The sequence below is a fragment of the Culex quinquefasciatus genome, chromosome 1 (genome assembly GCF_015732765.1).
Source record: "Culex quinquefasciatus strain JHB chromosome 1, VPISU_Cqui_1.0_pri_paternal, whole genome shotgun sequence".
In the NCBI taxonomy this organism is placed as follows: Eukaryota; Metazoa; Arthropoda; class Insecta; order Diptera; family Culicidae; genus Culex; species Culex quinquefasciatus.
In genome coordinates this window covers 54,638,945-54,657,440 of record NC_051861.1, presented here as the reverse complement: position 1 = coordinate 54,657,440, position 18,496 = coordinate 54,638,945, and the positions used below count along the sequence as shown (strand labels likewise).

The 18,496-nt window shown below is 38.4% G+C and overlaps 1 protein-coding gene across 5 annotated transcripts in view; it reads right to left on the bottom strand.

The window, feature by feature from the left end:
• Positions 1-18,496, bottom strand: part of LOC6034725 — a 40,707-nt gene that overhangs the window by 3,116 nt on the left and 19,095 nt on the right. For 4 of the 5 annotated variants that reach the window (XM_038249128.1, XM_038249125.1, XM_038249126.1 and 1 more), the window contains exons 2-6: positions 14,165-14,554; positions 3,140-3,385; positions 605-711; positions 344-532; positions 145-251 (exon numbers count right to left, since the gene is read on the bottom strand). In XM_038249128.1, the coding sequence (XP_038105056.1) occupies positions 145-251; positions 344-532; positions 605-711; positions 3,140-3,385; positions 14,165-14,275 (760 nt within the window). In that variant the 5' untranslated portion in view covers positions 14,276-14,554. The remainder of the gene's footprint in view (positions 1-144; positions 252-343; positions 533-604; positions 712-3,139; positions 3,386-14,164; positions 14,555-18,496) is intronic. The other variant, XM_038249124.1, reaches the window with a different exon arrangement.

Genomic DNA, 18,496 nt, shown 5'->3' with positions numbered 1-18,496 from the left:
TTCTATCCGAAACCAATAAAAAATATCCGAACATCTACCCTTATTAAGTCGTGTAAAATATTCAAAATGTGTATATCCGTTTTTCTTGATAGTTAAATAACTGTTCAGGAGCAAAATTGGGGATAATTAATTGTCAACATTTACCTCCAGAGATTCGGAACATGGCATTCAGCGTAGCGGTGGCAGTCGTTCCGTTGGCAGCAGTTTTGAACCGAGTCATGATAAACTTTCCACTATCCATGATAGGACACCTGCACAAGAGAGAAAAAAAACAATAATCGCAAACAATAAATGGAAATCAATTCCAGTGACGGTGCTCCCATCAACAACTATAGTTACTAACCCTCGATCATCGATGAGCTCGGTTTTTTTGGTGTCCTTGTTGAAGGCGAAGCAGTTCTTCACACGGATGCCTTGCGTTCCATTTGGGTGGGTTATTTCCGCCTTGACGGTGTATTGCCGGCCGTAAACCGTTTCCTGGATGCGACGATCACCGTCGAAGAATTTGAGCGCTACCGGTGAATTGTCGTCTCTGATAAAAAAAAACGATAAATGGAAAGGGTATGTACGAGTGGTCGAAGATCTGCCGTTCCAGTTTCATTACCTGGCAAAGGCAGCTTTACCGCACGTTATGACGTAGAACTTATCGTCGGCTAGCTCGAGCGTTTTGTGCACTCTTACGGCAAGCTGAACGGAACGCTCCTCAGACCGCTAAAAGTAGAAAGAAGAGTTATTTAAAAAAAAAACTATCAAAATTGAACGTATCGTGAGATATTGGCAAGCGCAATTTTCAGTCCCTTAAACCAATCGGGATTCGCGTTTATTGGGCTTCCTTACAAACATCCTTACAAACTGTGTAAAAAGTACACTACCGCTACTGCCGAAAGGACTGAATTTGCTGTTATGTGCAGAACCAAGGTGGTAGAACGCGTGAATGCGGAAGTTTGGCGGCAAGCACATTCAATGTTGATCAAAACTCTTGAAGGTGACCCCTTAACAATAGAATAGACACCTTCTCTATGTTGAGATCGAAACAAGTTAAATTAACCGACGTGAAGACTTCCATCATTGTCATGATTTTTCGTTCAAAGATATAAATTTTGCGTCGCTTCCAATATTTTGACAAAATTCCTTCAACAAATTGTTTAGAATAGTGCCTTACACATGCTGATTCCTTTTGGTAACGATTATCCCATTCCTTGCAAAGTTATGGAAATCGTCATGAGTCAATGATTGCCAACTAGGACGTCAATGATTGGTCCACAAAATTATATAAATTTTGAAACACATTTGATTTAGACCAAAAATTCTTTCAATGGCTTCAAGAAGGCAACAACCGGCACATGCTGATTCCTTTTGGTGCTGAAATTTGTTAAATTGAATTTAATACAAAATATTTTATAGTGATGATCATTTTTTTCGAAAATGATCAACGGCTTCACCTTAAGTGTCCTCCAGGCAATTCCGCTAAGTCTGACCGTACCATAGGTTACCGAATAAATCCTTTTCAAGATAAAAAAAATCGTGTTTTTTATTTGAAGCATTTGTGGACACACTGTGACTATCGATTTTTTAAAAAGTTTTTTTTAACGATCCTTAGCACACCACAGATGAACATGTTTAAACATAATACTGCTTGATAGTCAATATCTATTATACGACATTTTATTTATGTACTCTTTTCCTCCCAACTAACTTGGTTTTTCTATATTCTATATTTATTGAAACAGCCACCATCACATGTGGGCATTGTCATGCACTGAATTGCATAATGCATCAACTTTAGCACTCGACACACAATGCAATTTATGATAATGGATTACAAATAATGGCAAAATCTGGGCACGTGACCTACAAAAAAAGAGTACGACATTCATTCATTCATCGGGTAAAATATGTGGGTGGAAAATATTCGTACCTCAGACCGGATGACCTCCGCAAGTGCAATCAATGGAATTGGATGAATGGAAAACAAGCCGATTGTACTCCATTGGGATGGAGACAAGTTTTCACCTATAGAAGCTATCAACGATCGTTTGGTCGTGTTATATCTCAATTACTTAAAATATGATACGTATTAAATGCATATGTGAAAGAATGATAATTATAAAGGCTATTCAACTTTTTTAACTTAATAATTTTAAACCTCAGGAACTAGCAGAAAAGTCCATTAGAGTAAGATAGTTGATGTAAAAAAATCCAAAGTAATTGGTGAGTTGTCCAGATAGTGAGATCAAGGTTGTTGTTGAGGTTGTTAAAATAGTTCAATATTTTTATATATATATTTTTTTCAATGTGTCAGATCAAGCAATCACGATTAGTGATTCTAATCAAAAACAGGTTTTTCGAAGTTTTCACCAAGATGACAAAACATTTCTGTTGATTTCGGGATTGTTGCATGTTTTCTATTTCGTACAATTTTTGTGTACGATTATGTTGATTTTTTTTATTTCATATCGATTGCTTAAGAGTTGGCAAACATAGTTAAGAAACGATTTTTTTTCTAACCTTTTTGCATAATCAATCGCTTACTTTTCAACCTTAATTCTCACACAGATGAGCGATATCGTGAATTATCAATCTCAACGAGCTTCAAATAAATTGATATATGGATAGCTTAATAACCATGATAGGCAAAAGGAAAATTAGTTTACCTTGCCATGCCGTGCATGGTTCCAGGAAAAGCGAACAGAAACGATTGGATAACCGGCGGCGTGGCCCGGCGGTGGTCGGTGGTAAAATGCAACGTGCTTTTCCCGAGCACGCCTTTCTATTAAAATGCATTCCGCCAAACCGGTTAACGGAGTGAGCCTGCCCTAGTTTTAGTGCAAAAGCATGTCGCCGTTTGCGGGTGGCTGTTTGTTTGTGCTGCTCAAATTTGAATTGTGCTGGTCCATATGCGCAAATCGAAGTCATTGCTTTGATAGGCCTCATGTGGATAGCATATATACATTTAGCTGGAAGTTTCCAGTGAGCAGAATTAATACCTTTGAACAGTGTTTTTGCGTTGTTAGAAAAGATTTTGTCACTCTGAATAATTTCAGCTTTGCGAATGAGGAAGTCTTGGAGTTTGTATTTTGTATTCACTTCGATCCCTCTATTACTAAGCTACTTTGAACAACGAATGAATCGCACTTACTTCACCCCCGTTTACGTTGCTGACTAGAATTCCGCAGTTTTCGTTGCTACCCTTCTTGGCCAGCAGGTTGAGGCTGAGTCCGAGCACCGCCGACCCGTTCCCGAGCGCCATACACGCCGGTGTCCGGAAGTCCCGGGCGTGCACAACGCCGCTGTAAGCACCGTTGAATTGGATTCGGATGTTCATCGTGCCCGATTTACAGGTCGCAGTGACGTGTGGTGCAAATTCAGATTCCTGGGTGGCAACCTATAAAATAAAATAATGAAAACAAAATTTGTTATTGTTAAATTAGTGGAGTTGTAGGATTATATGTATCTTAGAAGAATCTAATTAACAAACGTAAGCTTTGTTTTAAAATGAAACACACACATTGCTACAAAATTGATAATCTCTGAAGACAAATATGCGACTCATCCAGAATGTGGCATCAAGTTCTTGAGAAGCAAAAAAAGTCAATTAAAAACATATTAACAGCACTGCCCATTACAGACTGCCGTGGCTGGTTTGCAAACAAGCACCCGTCGGTCCTGTTACATATTTTAATGACATAATAATATTGTCTCACAATGAACCTGTTTCTAGTATGTGCAGGGTTTTTGAACGTTGTTACCCTTTTTTCGATTTCCATTTGTCTCGTCCCCGTCTGAAGCATGATATTTTTAATTTTCTCAGGGAAGCATATGTGTTTTGACAAAGGTTTAGACCGGTTTATTTTTAGTTAGTTTTATTTATTTATTTATTTATTTATTTATTTTTTACATTGTGCTAGTTTAGTTTGTTAGCTTAAGTTTGATTGTATATATCCTCTATGTCATTTGGATTGTAAAATCTGTTGATAATAAAAAATAAGAGGTTTTGTGCCTATTTGAGAAGGACCCATCGGTAGGCGTTCCACTCAAACGGGCTTTTCCCTCATATAAAACATAAAACATATAAAACATCACCAATCTGCCTCCACATGGATGAAGTTGAAGAAGATGATCGCAATTGAGGATAATTACTAGCGCTTCTTCGTTGCTTATCTCATAGCCAAGGATGGAAATTGTATTACATATAAAGAGCATAAAAATAACACACGTTTAAAAGATTTTTTTTTACTCAGTCATTAATCGTTTCGTTTGCCTTCGAAATCTAACTATCTGACTTTTTTCCAATCATCAATCAAGAACAAATTAATCTTGATGTTTATTTTACACTTGTTTGATCATATGTATTTATGAAGTTAGATTTAACTAAATCTCAATGAATAAAATACATATGATACCATATAAAATGCCTAACGCCTAAAATCTTGACAAAATAACCTTGTGATCGATTTTACGAAAAAAAAACATACCTGGAAATTTTAGATGATGTATTAGAATGTAAAAGTAAACAAATCGCGAGCTAAATTATTCAATTCAATTCAATTTATTTTTATTAGTAAATAATTAATTCACAATTTCGTAATTCTTATAACCTAATAGAGTTTTGGAGTACCTTTCAACTATGATTTGTACTACAGTTCATTTTGATGTAATTGGATATTCTAACAATGGATTTGCCAAGAGAAGGAAAAATTATTTAAAAAAAAACCTTCGAAATTTGCTAAGGAAAAGGATAAAAATAGAAAAGCTTAAAACTAGATCACGGTTTGTTTTATCTGTTGCCGTCGAAAAAACTTCGCTGCACAAGGCAGCTTATCCGTTGTAGATATACTTCATCGTAAGCTCACTCAGAGCTTGGAATTGTTCTGCATCTCCGGTCATCTCCGGTAACGTTTGCTTGTCCCGGTGAAGTACCGCTCCCAGAAGCGGCTACCCTAGCGTGCGAACCTCTCCAACCGGGAGGGAACGCTGGGTTGGTCGATGGAACCGCTCCGCCGCCAGCTGCTGCAGCGTTCGTGCTCGAAGTCTTTGGAGGTTGGCGGGACGCTGGCGCTTTCTTCTTCTTGTCTTGATCCTCGATGTACTTTTTCCGCGCGGCACTGCCACGAAAATTCGCTGTGTGGTTTTCACCACAGTTCGGGCACTTGGCCCGCCCTTGCGCAGGCCAAACTCGAGGGGATTTTGTGCTTCTCCTACATATTGCATGCAATTTTTGGATCGTATGCAACAGCGACGAACCGCCCTAATGCTCCATACAAACTTTGAAGAAAAACCATTCGGCCCTGTCTAAATATTTTTGAAAAATTCAAAGTGCACGTGTTTCTGGGGACTCCAAAGTTTATGCTTTCCCTCGAGTTGAGCATGCGCAGTATTTTTTTTCAATTTTTGTAGTGTATTGTGTACTTCTGAAAAGCTTAAAAATATTCAAAATATTCAGTACTTGTTTCTACAAAACCGGGATCTTTGCGTGAAAATTTAACACGAAGCCATATGTAGGAAACAAACTTGCCTTGCGTTTTTTCTTAGCTTGCTCTTTTTGCATATGGGATAGTTATGTGAACATGGGCAATATAGCACTCATTTGTTTGTTGACACTAACCTTGACGATAAATAACATTGAAGTAATAAAAATCTGCAAAGTGAAATAACTTAAAGAGACCTTTTGTGTGACTTTTTTTTAATATCGCGGATAGGTATCTTGTAGGTAGTTTTAGTCTATACCGGTTAATAGATTCGTTAATTGCTTATGCTTAAGATGGAAGTGTAGGATAAAAGTTAAAAATGTGTCTGATTGTGTCCTGCAATTTTCCGTTGCATGCACGGATGCATACCAGATAGGTTGTACTCGTTACATTAGCTGGTCAACTGCTGCCACCCTCGGCAAGGGTTTATGATCGAACGTTTCAAAGATCACCGCACCTGGAGTGCAGCCCATGCTCCCCTGCTCCCCTGCTGTTCTGTGCGATGTTCTTTTGATGAAACACCTCGGAGACCCCAGGTATAAATCATAAATTCATGGCTGTGCGTGGCACATAATAGGGCACATGTTCCCCCCAGAAGCGAAAAAAATAATGTGTCCGCATCCAGTCGAGGCTCAGAAAATTGTGCAGCGTTACCGTTGTGCTATTTTGTGCCACGTGCTACGTGAGAAAACAGACCGTGGCATAATTGGGAACAACGGCGACAACTTGGGTACCGTGAAATGTGCATGTGCACGACCATCGAAAATCGGCCGTGGGCTCAACTCTATGGTACTTGTATAGACTAGTCAGTCAACGGGCTGCAGCTGGGATGCTTGAAGAGATGTGAATGCGATATCGAAGGGAACCGCTGCAGGCCACACTCTATACTGGCTGATTGTTATGCAAGAGCCAATTCAGTACAACCGTATACACAAGGTAGGTACCATATTTCGCCCAAGTGATTGGACACAGACCATTAAAGAATGATAAGCCATCATTTGAGCATAACGTTGCATTTTCACTGTTTAATAACTGTGTTGAACCAACAAGCTGAACAGCAGAATTGGAGCTTTTTATTTTGCTGTACCTAAAATTGCATTTCCCCATTGTAACACCAAAGTAGCAATTCCATATTCCAGAGAAACATAGGCATTTTTATATTAAAACTGATTTTAAGTGATTTTCTAAGCAAACTTAGGTGAATAATCACACCACGAATGGCAAGAACCACCATCATCGTCTAATTAGACTGTGAACTAGTGTCGATCTGATGCAGTGCATTGCAGCATTATAGCTATATAGCATGCCTAATTATTTCGCGAGCAAGATTGATGTTTGCGCCAGCCATTCAAGTTGTATAGCGCAGGAGCGAAGATAAATTGTTCTCCATTATTTGCGGGGGGTTTTAGATCGTTTCAGTCTTCCTGATGGAAACCGGGAACATTCGGTTCGTGGCGGCATTCGTGGAACTTGAAAGAAAGCATCATCCAGCTGTTTGTATGCGCTTCGGTACACATAAAAGCCTTAAATAGGCGGAAAGTGTATGATGCTCAGATGATCAACTAACTGTGGGTGCAATTGCACTGTTGAGCTATCTAAAAAATGCAACCGTCACTGCTGAAACAAGGTTAACTTGCAAGTTTAACTGTTCAACTGGTTATAGTCAGTAACACGGAGAATGCATAAATTCTTTCCGAGTTGATCACGCTTGTTACTGAGTAGAGCGCAACAGGAAGTGCATCAGAGTGAATGACGAAGATGTTTTCGTTGAGGAAATAACGGTTTTTGAGCTATGCAAATTTCTTAAATATCCTAATACCAGATGAATAAAAAATAAATTAAACTTGACGCCATTGAAATTGATATGTAACAGTGACATGCTTAAACAAATCTCTGTTTTTTTTCTGTTAGTTATTCACTCATCTTGAGCTCATCAACCAAAAATGTGTGTAAAATTCAAATTTCGAAACTACTACAGCAGAAGTCGAGAACACACATTCCAGAGCCTAAAATTTCACTCTCTGGCCCACATCGTGTGAACTTTTCATTTCGCTTAAATCTAGCTTAATGCACCGGGTTTGTTTGCCGCTTGAAGCTTAAAAAAACATCACCACCACTAGTCAAACGTAGAACAAAAGAGTGAAAACTGGTGGAAAACTGTGATTGTCATTGTTGGCTTTATTGGAATTAATTAGCCGTGCTCTCATATCTGCCACAATAGCAGAGCATGGCTGTAGCGTGCGCAGCTTATTTTCTTTTTGCGTAGTAAATTTTTGCTCATTAGTATACTCGTGGAGTACAGCGTTGGCGAGAAATCATTGGAAAGCTTCCGTTTATCTCACAAGTCGCTACCCTCCATTGTGAATCGAAGTCAAATTTTTTTGGGAGGACTTAAAATGTAGCAAGACGAAGGTAAAAAACTGAAAAATTATGTATATCAAATTATTATTATTTTGCAATATTATAGGATTTAAACACACTATGTTTTTCAATTTTTAGGAGCAAGTAGCAACATACGCTTTTTGGGAAAGTTTCAAATCTCCTTTAAAGGTTCTAATATAGCATGAAACGTGGATTTTTTAAATACCGAAATCTTAAAAATCAGTTTTCCCCACACAAATTCCCATACAAAATTTAATCGTTTTGCGCAAAGTTAAGACTTAATCAATCGTATCCAACTTTTAGGGATTTGTTTAGGATCCTGAAAGGAACTGATAAATTGATGTGCTGAAAAAACGATTTTTCACCGCAATGATCCACTCTAGTGGACAATGCCTCCTATAATCTCAAATTGCCAGTATGTTTGAACATACCCTCCAAACCATGTGGTTTCAACTTTTTAACGCCGAACAAATTCGCTGCATTTCTCAAAAGTCGATCTGATCACAGCCCTCATGCCTGCAGCGAAGGCAAGTCAAGTCAAGCCAGGGTCGATTCTTTTCTGAAATCATACCTTATGCAGATATGTACACACAGCAGTTGAATCCCACGTTGTCGGAATGCTGTCCGGAGAGCTCGCCGTCGTCGTCCAACGCATGATTCGATCGCTGCTGTTTGCTCTCTGCCAGCAAACCCGTCTGTATAGAAGACGACGTTCGCATTACGTCATCGCTCAAGGTGAGTTGAGGCCGTCGCCATTTTTTCAGCATCAGAGAGTGTTTTGCGGGTACGATAACTACAACTTGTGTTGAATAAATATTTCTTTCGAAGAACGAATAGTCAGTCATTCACACTTCATTGACTGTGAGTCATTTTTGAAGGGCCAAATCGTGAAGTAAACACAACTTCTTTTTGTCATTGCTTTATAATGGCATCGCATGTGCTCATTTGATGAAATGCAAACTTTTGCTGTGATCACGCAGCATCACATCTTCAAGAGACTCAAGTCAACTGTTACTCCGAGGAAGAAGACAACGAAGTGCCCCCTTCGAACCATTGAGGGCTGTATTTTGATCACCTGCGGGCTTTTTGGTTACGAATCAATAGCCCCGGGGAGTGCGAAGAGTGCCAATTTTGACCGCTCGTCCGTCCTTATGTAACTTGACCGGGTTACGATTTCGGGTCGGCAACATTAATGAAGTTTTATGAGGCTGGGAAAAGATCAAATTTAGAATGGATTGTAATCTTTGCCAAATTAGCAGATTTGTCTCTATGTCTGAATGGACAAACAAAACTTGTTCTATCAAACAGATTCGTTTGTACTACCATCGAACAGATTACCTAACTGATCTAGCTGATCATCTGAACGTTTCTCTGTTGATGGTTTGCAATGAACGTGTAAGTATGCCTCTTTCATTGGCCGGCTCCTATACACCGGTACAGGTGATGCACATTAGTTTTCCAAGTGGGTAGTAATACAGCAATTCCATTTGAAAAGAGCCTAAACCAAAAAAAAAGTTCTCCGATCGGGCTCAAAATTTTTCTGGGGGTTCCTTGGCCAAAATAATTAGACCCGTATTTTTTTGTTTGGCCATTAGGGTGGCCTACATCGTGCTAGGTGGTTCAAAAATGGCAATTTTCGTCATTTTCGCAAAAACCACTTTTTCTAAAATCATATCTCCGCGCCATTTCATCCGATTTTAGCTGTCTTAGACGCAAAGAAAGGTGATGAGTTTGGCTATTTGGGAAAAATAGTAAAGTTCCAAAATCTAGCTTAACTATTGAAAAGTCGTATGAAAACTTAAAATGGCGTTTTGACCGTGTCTGGACCAAAGAGCCTATGTCTGAAAATATTTTTATCGGATTCCTCGGAAAATTTCACATAACATATCAAAAATTGGCGATGTCGAACCGTACGTTTCGAGATATGATTTTTGAAAAAAACTGCGTTTTCGACGCGCCACGCGCAAAAACGGAAAATGACGAAATCGGCAAAAAATCAACTTTTTCCACTAAAACTGCGATAACTTTAAAATTTCAGCGATGACCTATCGATGTTATGGTACCAAAAGTTGCGTCTCTCAATTACGAAAATTTTGGTACCCAGACATGTATAGGTCATCGCTGAAATTTTAAAGTTATCGCAGTTTTAGTGAAAAAGTTGATTTTTGCCGATTTCGTCATTTTCCCGTTTTTGCGCGTGGCGCGTCGAAAACGCAGTTTTTATTTTCAAAAATCGTATCTCCAAAACGTACGGTTCGACATCGCCAATTTTTGATATGTTATGTGAAATTTTCCGAGGAATCCGATAAAAATATTTTCAGACATAGGCTCTTTGGTCCAGACACGGTCAAAACGCCATTTTAAGTTTTCATACGACTTTTTCAATAGTTAAGCTAGATTTTTGGAACTTTACTATTTTTCCCAAATAGCCAAACTCATCACCTTTCTTTGCGTCTAAGACAGCTAAAATCGGATGAAATGGCGCGGAGATATGATTTTTAGAAAAAGTGGTTTTTGCGAAAATGACGAAAATTGCCATTTTTTGAACCACCCTAGCACGATGTAGGCCACCCTAATGGCCAAACAAAAAAATACGGGTCTAATTATTTTGGCCAAGGAACCCCCAGAAAAATTTTGAGCCCGATCGGAGAACTTTTTTTTGGTTTAGGCTCTTTTCAAATGGAATTGCTGAATAAGCCTAGATATGGATGGGTGTCTATTTGGAGAACAACGAGATCTCCGCGCCGGCCGCCGACTCAAAAGAGCTTCTGGCATATCCGCCCGCCATCGACTGAGTGAGTGAGTGGTAAAAAAATCACGTTGTGGTTTTATTACTGCGACGCCCAAACAGGAAAGCATTTTCACGGCCACAATGTCAATGGCAAGATGTGCGTGTATTGTTTATGAATAGCAAACAGGGGAAATCCAGGCAGCAGGTTGTGCTTTGAAATTTGTCTCAACTTGTTTTAGTTTTCTACTTGTTGTTTTTTCTTGTTTTAGTTCGAAACTTAATTAAATTTTCAGCAATGCCCGAAAAGGCGAACAATAGTGGCTTTTGCTTTCTTTGATTGAAAAAAAAAATAATGTTGAACTCAATCTAATTTGTGATACATCCAGGAAAAATACCTATTTCCGGTTTCAATCTATTAACAACATATATCTACAGCCAAATCAATTATGTTTGTTTTCTCTTAGAACTCCGAACTTCAACGGTTCTCTTCTTTTTAGTTAGTACACCGTCAACAGTTATGAAGAAAAATGAAGTTAGTCTCGCCCGAGTCGGCCTGGGTTCGATCCCTCAAGGTCTCGGTGGCATTTTTCGGGACGAGATTTGTCTGATCACGCCTTCCGTCGGACGGGGAAGTCAATGTTGACCAGGTCAGTTCAGGTGTAGGAGTCGTCTCCTTGGATCCTGTCTAGGTGGAGTCGCTGGCAGGCAGTTGGACTAACAATCCAAAAGTCGTCAGTTTGAATTCCGGGGTGGATGGAAGCTAATGTGTAAGAGGTTTACAATTGCCTCTACAATCAAGCCTTCGGACACCTAGTTTCGAGTAGGAACCTCGCAATCGAGAACGCCCAGGCAATGCTGTAGAGTGAATAATTTGATTTGATTTTTTGAAGTTAGTCTCATTAATCAGATATTTTTGGCGAGAGGAAATCTGTCGAAGAGTCGTGTTGCCAAAAACTGGGTGGCACTGTATTATAAAACGCATAGATGACAAATACTTTCTTCACTTTTAAGCCTTTTCAAGTGATGTTTTGTTCCGGATTCCATAAAATGTTTTGTGTAGCTCGTTGTAAACCTAATTTTTTGCTTTCATCTTCCAAATCGGCATAGCATCGCATGGTTATTAGGGTGGGTACGTTTTTCACCTTGTAGGGCATGCCTATAGGGGCTTTCTAGCCCCTTATCAGCGCATATGGTTAAAGTTTACATGGGAATTACTAAGGAAACAAGGAAAACAGGTCTGGAAAAATCAAGCCCAACTTTTTTGGTTCAATTTTCCAATTTTGATCGTCAAAAAACGATAGCCCATTTTTTCACGGTTTATTTGATGGAATCGATTCTCAAATGTCCAGTGAACATTGTTTTGACAAAGGTTTTTGTATGTAGATTTTATGTAATTTTTGAGTAAAAACTGGTCCAGCCTGCAGGCCGGACTGAATTTTGACGTAAAATTCAAAAATATTTTTTTCAACTTGCAACAAATATTTTGTTCACTGGTCAGCTGAGAACCGATTCCATCAATGAAATCATAAAAAATGGAAAATTGTTGTTTTAGGTGTAAATAAAGTGAAAATTGTGCCAAAAAGGTTGGATAGGCTTGACTTACAGTGCTAAAACAGTAAATTTCAATTATGTTTTAACAAGCAAAGCAATCCACTTTAACGACCCCCGGGTCTTTAGTGGGCTCTGTTGCAAGTTTCTGCTCATTTCTAGGCGTCCGAAGGTTATGTGTGGTGAGTCACCCAAAACGTCTTTTACGCAAATGGACCGACGTTTTACTTCCCCATCCGACAGAAGGCCAGGAGGATAAGGCGGAAATCGAACCCGCGCCCCATAGCATCTTAGGGATCGGCAGCCGAAGCCGCTAACTGTTATAACTAATAATATTAAATTTATGCCCTAAACTGTAAATCTTCAGTAAAATATTTTTTATTTGGGTCGAAATCGGGAAAAGTTGCCCCGACCCCTCTTCGATTTGCGTGAAACTTTGTCCTAAGGAGTAAGGGGTCCTTTTGTCCTTGATCACGAATCCTAGGACTGTTTTTTGATATCTCGTGACGGAGGGGCGGTACGACTCCTGCCATTTTTGGACATGCGAAAAAAGAGGTGTTTTCAATAATTTGCAGCCTGAAACGGTGATGAGATAGAAATTTGGTGACAAAGGGACTTTTATGTAAAATTAAACGCCCGATTTGAAGGCATACTCAGAACGTATTTTTCATCGAAAAAAACACTAAAAAAGTTTTCAAAACTCTTCCATTTTCTGTTTCTCGACTGTAAAACAATTTGTAACATGTCATTTGAAGGGAAATTTAATATACTTTTCGAATCTACATTGATTGACCCAGAAGGGTAATTTTCTCATTTTGAACAAAATTTTTAATTTAAGATCTCGTGTTTTTTATTACTTTGCAGGGTTATTTTTAAGAGTGTAATAATGTTCTACAAAGTTGTATAGCAGACAATTACAAAAAAATTGACATATAAACATAAGGGGTTTGCTTATAAACATTACGAGTTATCGCGATTTTACGAAAAAAACAAGTTTTGAAAAAGTTACTTTTTGCGTTTCTCTTTGTTTCGTCGTCCGTGTCTGTCGCGGGTGATCATGAACGGTCATGATCAACGACGACCAACATTTTCAAAACTTTTTTTTCGTAAAATCGCAATAACTGGTGATGTTTATAAGCAAACCCCTTTATGTTTGTATATCAAAATTTTTGTAATTGTCTGCTTTACATCTTTGTAGAACATGGTTATACTCTAAAAAATAACCCTGCAATGTTAAAAAAAAACACGAAATTTAAAATGAAAAAATTTGTTCTAAATGAAAAAATGATCCTTCTGGGTCAATGTAGATTCGAAATTACATTAAATTTCCCTTAAAATGACATGTTCCAAAAAAATGTACAGTCGAGTAACGGAAAATGGCAGAGTTTTTAAAACTTTTTTAGTGTTTTTTTATTAAAAATACGTTTTTTTCCGAATTCTGAGTACGCCATCAAATCGGGCGTCTAATTTTACATAAAAGTCCTTTTGACACCAAATTTCTATCTCATCACCGTTTCAGACTGCAAATTATCGAAAACACCTCTTTTTTCGCATGTTCAAAAATGAAAGTACCGCCCTCCGTCACGAGATATCAAAAAACGGACCTCGGAATCGTGATCAGGGACAAAAGTTACCCCTTAGGACAAAGTTTCACGCAAATCGAAGAGGGGTCGGGACAACTGCTGTGTGAGTTGGCGGAGAATTACCCATTTATTATCTTTAGATCCATTCCCAAGTCACCAAAGAATAATTTAGTAGATAAAATTGGATTTGATTGATGGCATTCGTGTCTTGCGCTGTTTATTATTTTAATCTCAAAAGATTACTGTTGCCTTTCTGTCGAAGTGGTTTGCAAATAGGGAGCCTAAAAATCAGTGTTATTTAATAAGTACATCAATAGAAAGATACTTCCAGATTAATTGACTTATTTTCTATAGAAACAAAGCGGACTTCATTGTGATGTAGAAGATATTTTCATCGTTAAATTTGATGACGTACTCCAACTCCGTTCAACGAGTTGATCGATCACACTCACCTCGTTTATCGTTCCCAGGAGAAGAAAGGTAGCAAAAAGTGCCCAAACCAAGCTTGCGTTTGGCCACACTTTCTGCTTCGGGTTTGCCCTATCATGGTTCAGGTTTCCCATCTTCACTTCAATTAGGTTTGGCCCAGAGTGCCGCCACCGTTGATGATGATACAATAGCGGACTACTCTTTAATCCAGTTTCACACTCCCTTTTCTGCCTTCACACTAATTAAATTTCTCTTTCTGGGCGCACTGCAATGTGTTTTTTTTCCTCGACACCGCTGATAATCTTCATTCATTCACTCGATTTGCGATATTTTTTCCTGTATCACGAATTACTTCTTACTCACTTCTAGAGCTAAGTTGTTGAAATTCCAGCCATATTGCGGAAGTGACACTGCTGAAAAAGAATGACACAGAACATCCAGTTCATTACTCGGCTCAACGAGCTCTCGGTGAGTGGGCGGATACTTGAGTGATTTGTGCGGGGCTAATGGTGATCGAATCTTTAAGCATGACTACTCCAGGATAACGCTTCCAGGCCACATTCCGTTTGTTCGGCGATCCGTGACGGTCAATGAGAACGAGCGTGAACAACTGATAGCAACTTTGTCGTAAACAAAAATGTTCGGTTTTTCAATTTAGTTTCCAAAAAAAACCAATTCAAAATTTTGGCTTTAAATTTTTTTTTTCTTTTCATCTTTAACAAATTTTTGGTAGTCTTCAAAGGGTTAAGATATTTGCTGTGTTTGTTATGAATGTCTGGCAGGCCTTCTTTTTCTCACGCATCAACGACCATAATTTTCGTGTTTTTTCGGTGGTTGTACCACCATCGTTTACCGCCGTTGGATGCTCTTTTTTGGGGGTGGTCAGCATTCGCCGACCACCTTTCGGCAAAAAGAAAAAAGTCGAATGCCCCCATAAAACTTCTGCTGTGAGCGCAGCTCACTTCACCCAGAAATGGTAAATATTTTAATTTTAATGCTAGGTTCCGCGTGGTGTTGGGCTGCACAATAAGCAATTTTTGTGAGGGTAAGTTGTGAAGTTCTTGTTTACAGTCGGCGCCATCATCTACCGGGGTTGCACGAAGAGTTTTCTGCTGACGCGAGTCTCTGAACTTTGGCGCTGGACGATGGCGGTGACGGCGAGGTGGAAAAGCGTGAAAAGTAACAATTTAGCTGTCTCAAGCATGGCTGTGCTTGGGATAAAACTAGAGTAAACTTTCTACTTAATATCTATACTTGGGGAGGAAAATTGTGATGAACTTTAGAAATTTACGAGTGAAAGCTAAAATTGACCAGAACTTTGCATAAACAAACTCTTTTATTTTTTTTTAAATGATAAAATTTTCCAAATTGTGCTGTGAATCGTATCTCAAAATTCGTGCTATATCTCTTTCATTTCACTTTGAAATGAACTTTTCCCAGCAGCCATTTTCTTCACTCACTAGTGCAAGAGACTTCAACGGTCCATGCGCGGGAAACACTTTGCTCAAACCGCTCAAACACGTACGCCGAAAGTATCAACCCCTGATGTGACCTGCATGGATGAGCTAACCAACCTTGAACTAAACTGGTTGGTGGCACGTAGTTCTGTTTTTGGTTTTTCTTTTTTTCGTTTTTGTTGTTGCTGGACCACAACAACAAAAACGAAAAAAAAAAGAAAAACCAAAAACAGAACTCGATAGGATTATAATTAGTTGTTGGTGAAAATGCGATTCGCTGGTCACAGCTCGATTATAAAACCATTAAACGCATCGTAACTGATGGTGGCCCACATGGAGCGTCTGAGGGGTAGCCTAGTCGAGCGTTAGAGCTTCCATGTCAAAATTTAGTTCAAATTTTAAATTAACCTTCGGCAGTTGCACCATTTAAGGTGTGTAAGTATCAAATAACTAAGACAGTTTGCAAACAAAAGATAAATTCTGCTAATCGTGCTGGTCGTAGAAAAATAGTACGTAATTCCATCGGACACCTAATGTTGACATATCATCGCTTTGACGCTGAATTACTGCGTCTAAAAAGCGTATTATTCTGAAATCAAGTAATGCTTATCTTAATCGGAAATGAGCAAAGAAGTTTTTTATCACAAGTTTTAACAAAGTGTGATGAAAATCGATATGGGACATTATGGTGTAATATGGTTGAATGGAAAAAAAATAAAATTGTCCGAATTTAGTGAGCACAGCAATTTTGCAGCTTCTTTTGGGGTCCTAAACAACTCCCCAACGTTTGGGAACAGAACGAAAAGTATTTTTTTGGGTTTTGGTTTTTTAATAAAAATCACGTTTCGCGCTGTACTAAAACCGGATACAAAGGGGAAATATACCCATTTTAAGCCTAAAAAGCGGTCGTGTTTGAATAATACTGGATAATCTGGAGTTATCCTTAAAATTCACTAAAACCAAGTACACCAACGAGTAGAGCAACTTTTTGTGAAAATTTATGTTTATTTTCACTTTTATTAAAAGTTATGCTATTCCTTTTACAAGCATTTAAAAAAAACCCAAATGCATTCTAATTAGTCGAGTGCATTGGGCCACGCCAATTTTCCTATTTTCAGCTTAGTTCTGAGCAATTCTCTAAGATTACGGTCATTCAATTATTTTTTGTATTTTTTGATCCGGCTGAAACTTTTTTGGTGCCTTGGGTATGCCCAAAGAAGCCATTTTGCATCATTAGTTCGTTCATATAATTTTCCATGCAAATTTGGCAGCTGTCTATACAAAAATGATATGTGAAAATTCAAAAATGAAGGAATTTTTTGATCGATTTGGTATCTTCGGCTAAGTTGTAGGTATGGATAAGGACTACACTGAAAAAAAATGATACACGGTAAAATGTTTTTTTTGGTTATTTTGTATTTCACGTTTTGTCCCTAAACTTGATTTGCAAAAAAAACACTATTTTTTAAAAGTTTTAGAGGACATCAAATGCCAACTTTTCAGAAATTTCCAGAATGGGCAAAAAATCTTTGACCGAGTTATGATTTTTTGAATCAATACAGATTTTTTCAAAAAATCGAAATATTGGTCGCAAAAAAAGCTGAGAAAATCTCTACATTTTGCTTTTTTGAACTTTGTTAATACGACCCATAGTTGCTAAGATATAGCCATGAAAAGGTTTAAAAACAGAAAAATGGATGTTTTCCAAGTCTCACCCAAACAACCCACCATTTTCTAATGTCGATATCTCAGCAACTAATTGTCCGATTTACAATGTTAAAATATAAAACATTCGTGAAATTTTCAGATCTTTCCGAAAACAATATTTTCAAAATTTTAAATCAAGACTAACATTTCAAAAGGGTGTAATATTGAATGTTGCTGCTTTTCTTTTTTTCTTCCAGCGCTCTTTTGGGTCTGCTTAGTGCTGCCAAAATTGATGAAATTTTGAGCGCACACTCACAAAAAGTAGTATTTATAGAGAAAATTTCCTGGCATCACTGGCTCACTTAAACTGTTGTAGTTAAAAAAAAAACCAAGCTCATCCTCGTGTAGGGACGAGCATCTTCAGCGGCCAGCAGTCCAGCAGTCCAGCAGTCCGGGATCAGCAGCATTAGTTTCTAACATCGGAGTCGTCGGCAGCCAAGTGTAAGTTCCTCTTCAAGTAAAACATCCTCAAGCGTTATTACACTTTGTTCTTTATTTGCCTTCACTTCTCGCTCGGTTTTCTTCAGCCTTCGATTGGAATGGGTCGTCAAAATTGAAACGTCGAAACGTGAGTGACTAACTAATGTGCAAAAGAACATGTTGCCGGTAGTTGGAAGCAATTTTTTATCTTAAGCTTTGAAATCGTTAGCGCAAGTGAAAAGATGTTGATGGCGACTTTCGTTAAGCAGTTAACCTCTCATCTTGCGTGTGGATGTGTGTGTCGCCAAAATAATGATAAATGGTCCCGCAAAACAGAAATTATGATCAAAAGTGCTATTATAGCCAGTAAGGCGTAAGTAGAGGCGGTGCTGTTGCTGGTAAGTGTATTGCCTAAATAGTATTTTTGGAGCTTGAATCGAGCACCAAACTCTTCATATGACGAAGATAGGTGTTTGATTAGAAAGGGTATATTTCCCTTATTCGGATGCTTTGGAAGGTGCTCTACAACTTTCCCGAAGAGAGTATGTGTGCTAGTTTGCCCCTAACAAAAATACAGCGTGTTTAAAACGGGTCTAAGACGTGATTTTCGAGCAAAAAACAATTACTGTGCTGGAAAATCGATGTTGATACTACAACCTAATCGGACATATATGTAGACATGGACAGAATAGTAATTGTTTCGATTTTTTTTGAACCATTCAATTGTGGTTTTTTCTTCAATTTCTTTTAAAAATTACCTAAACATTTTTT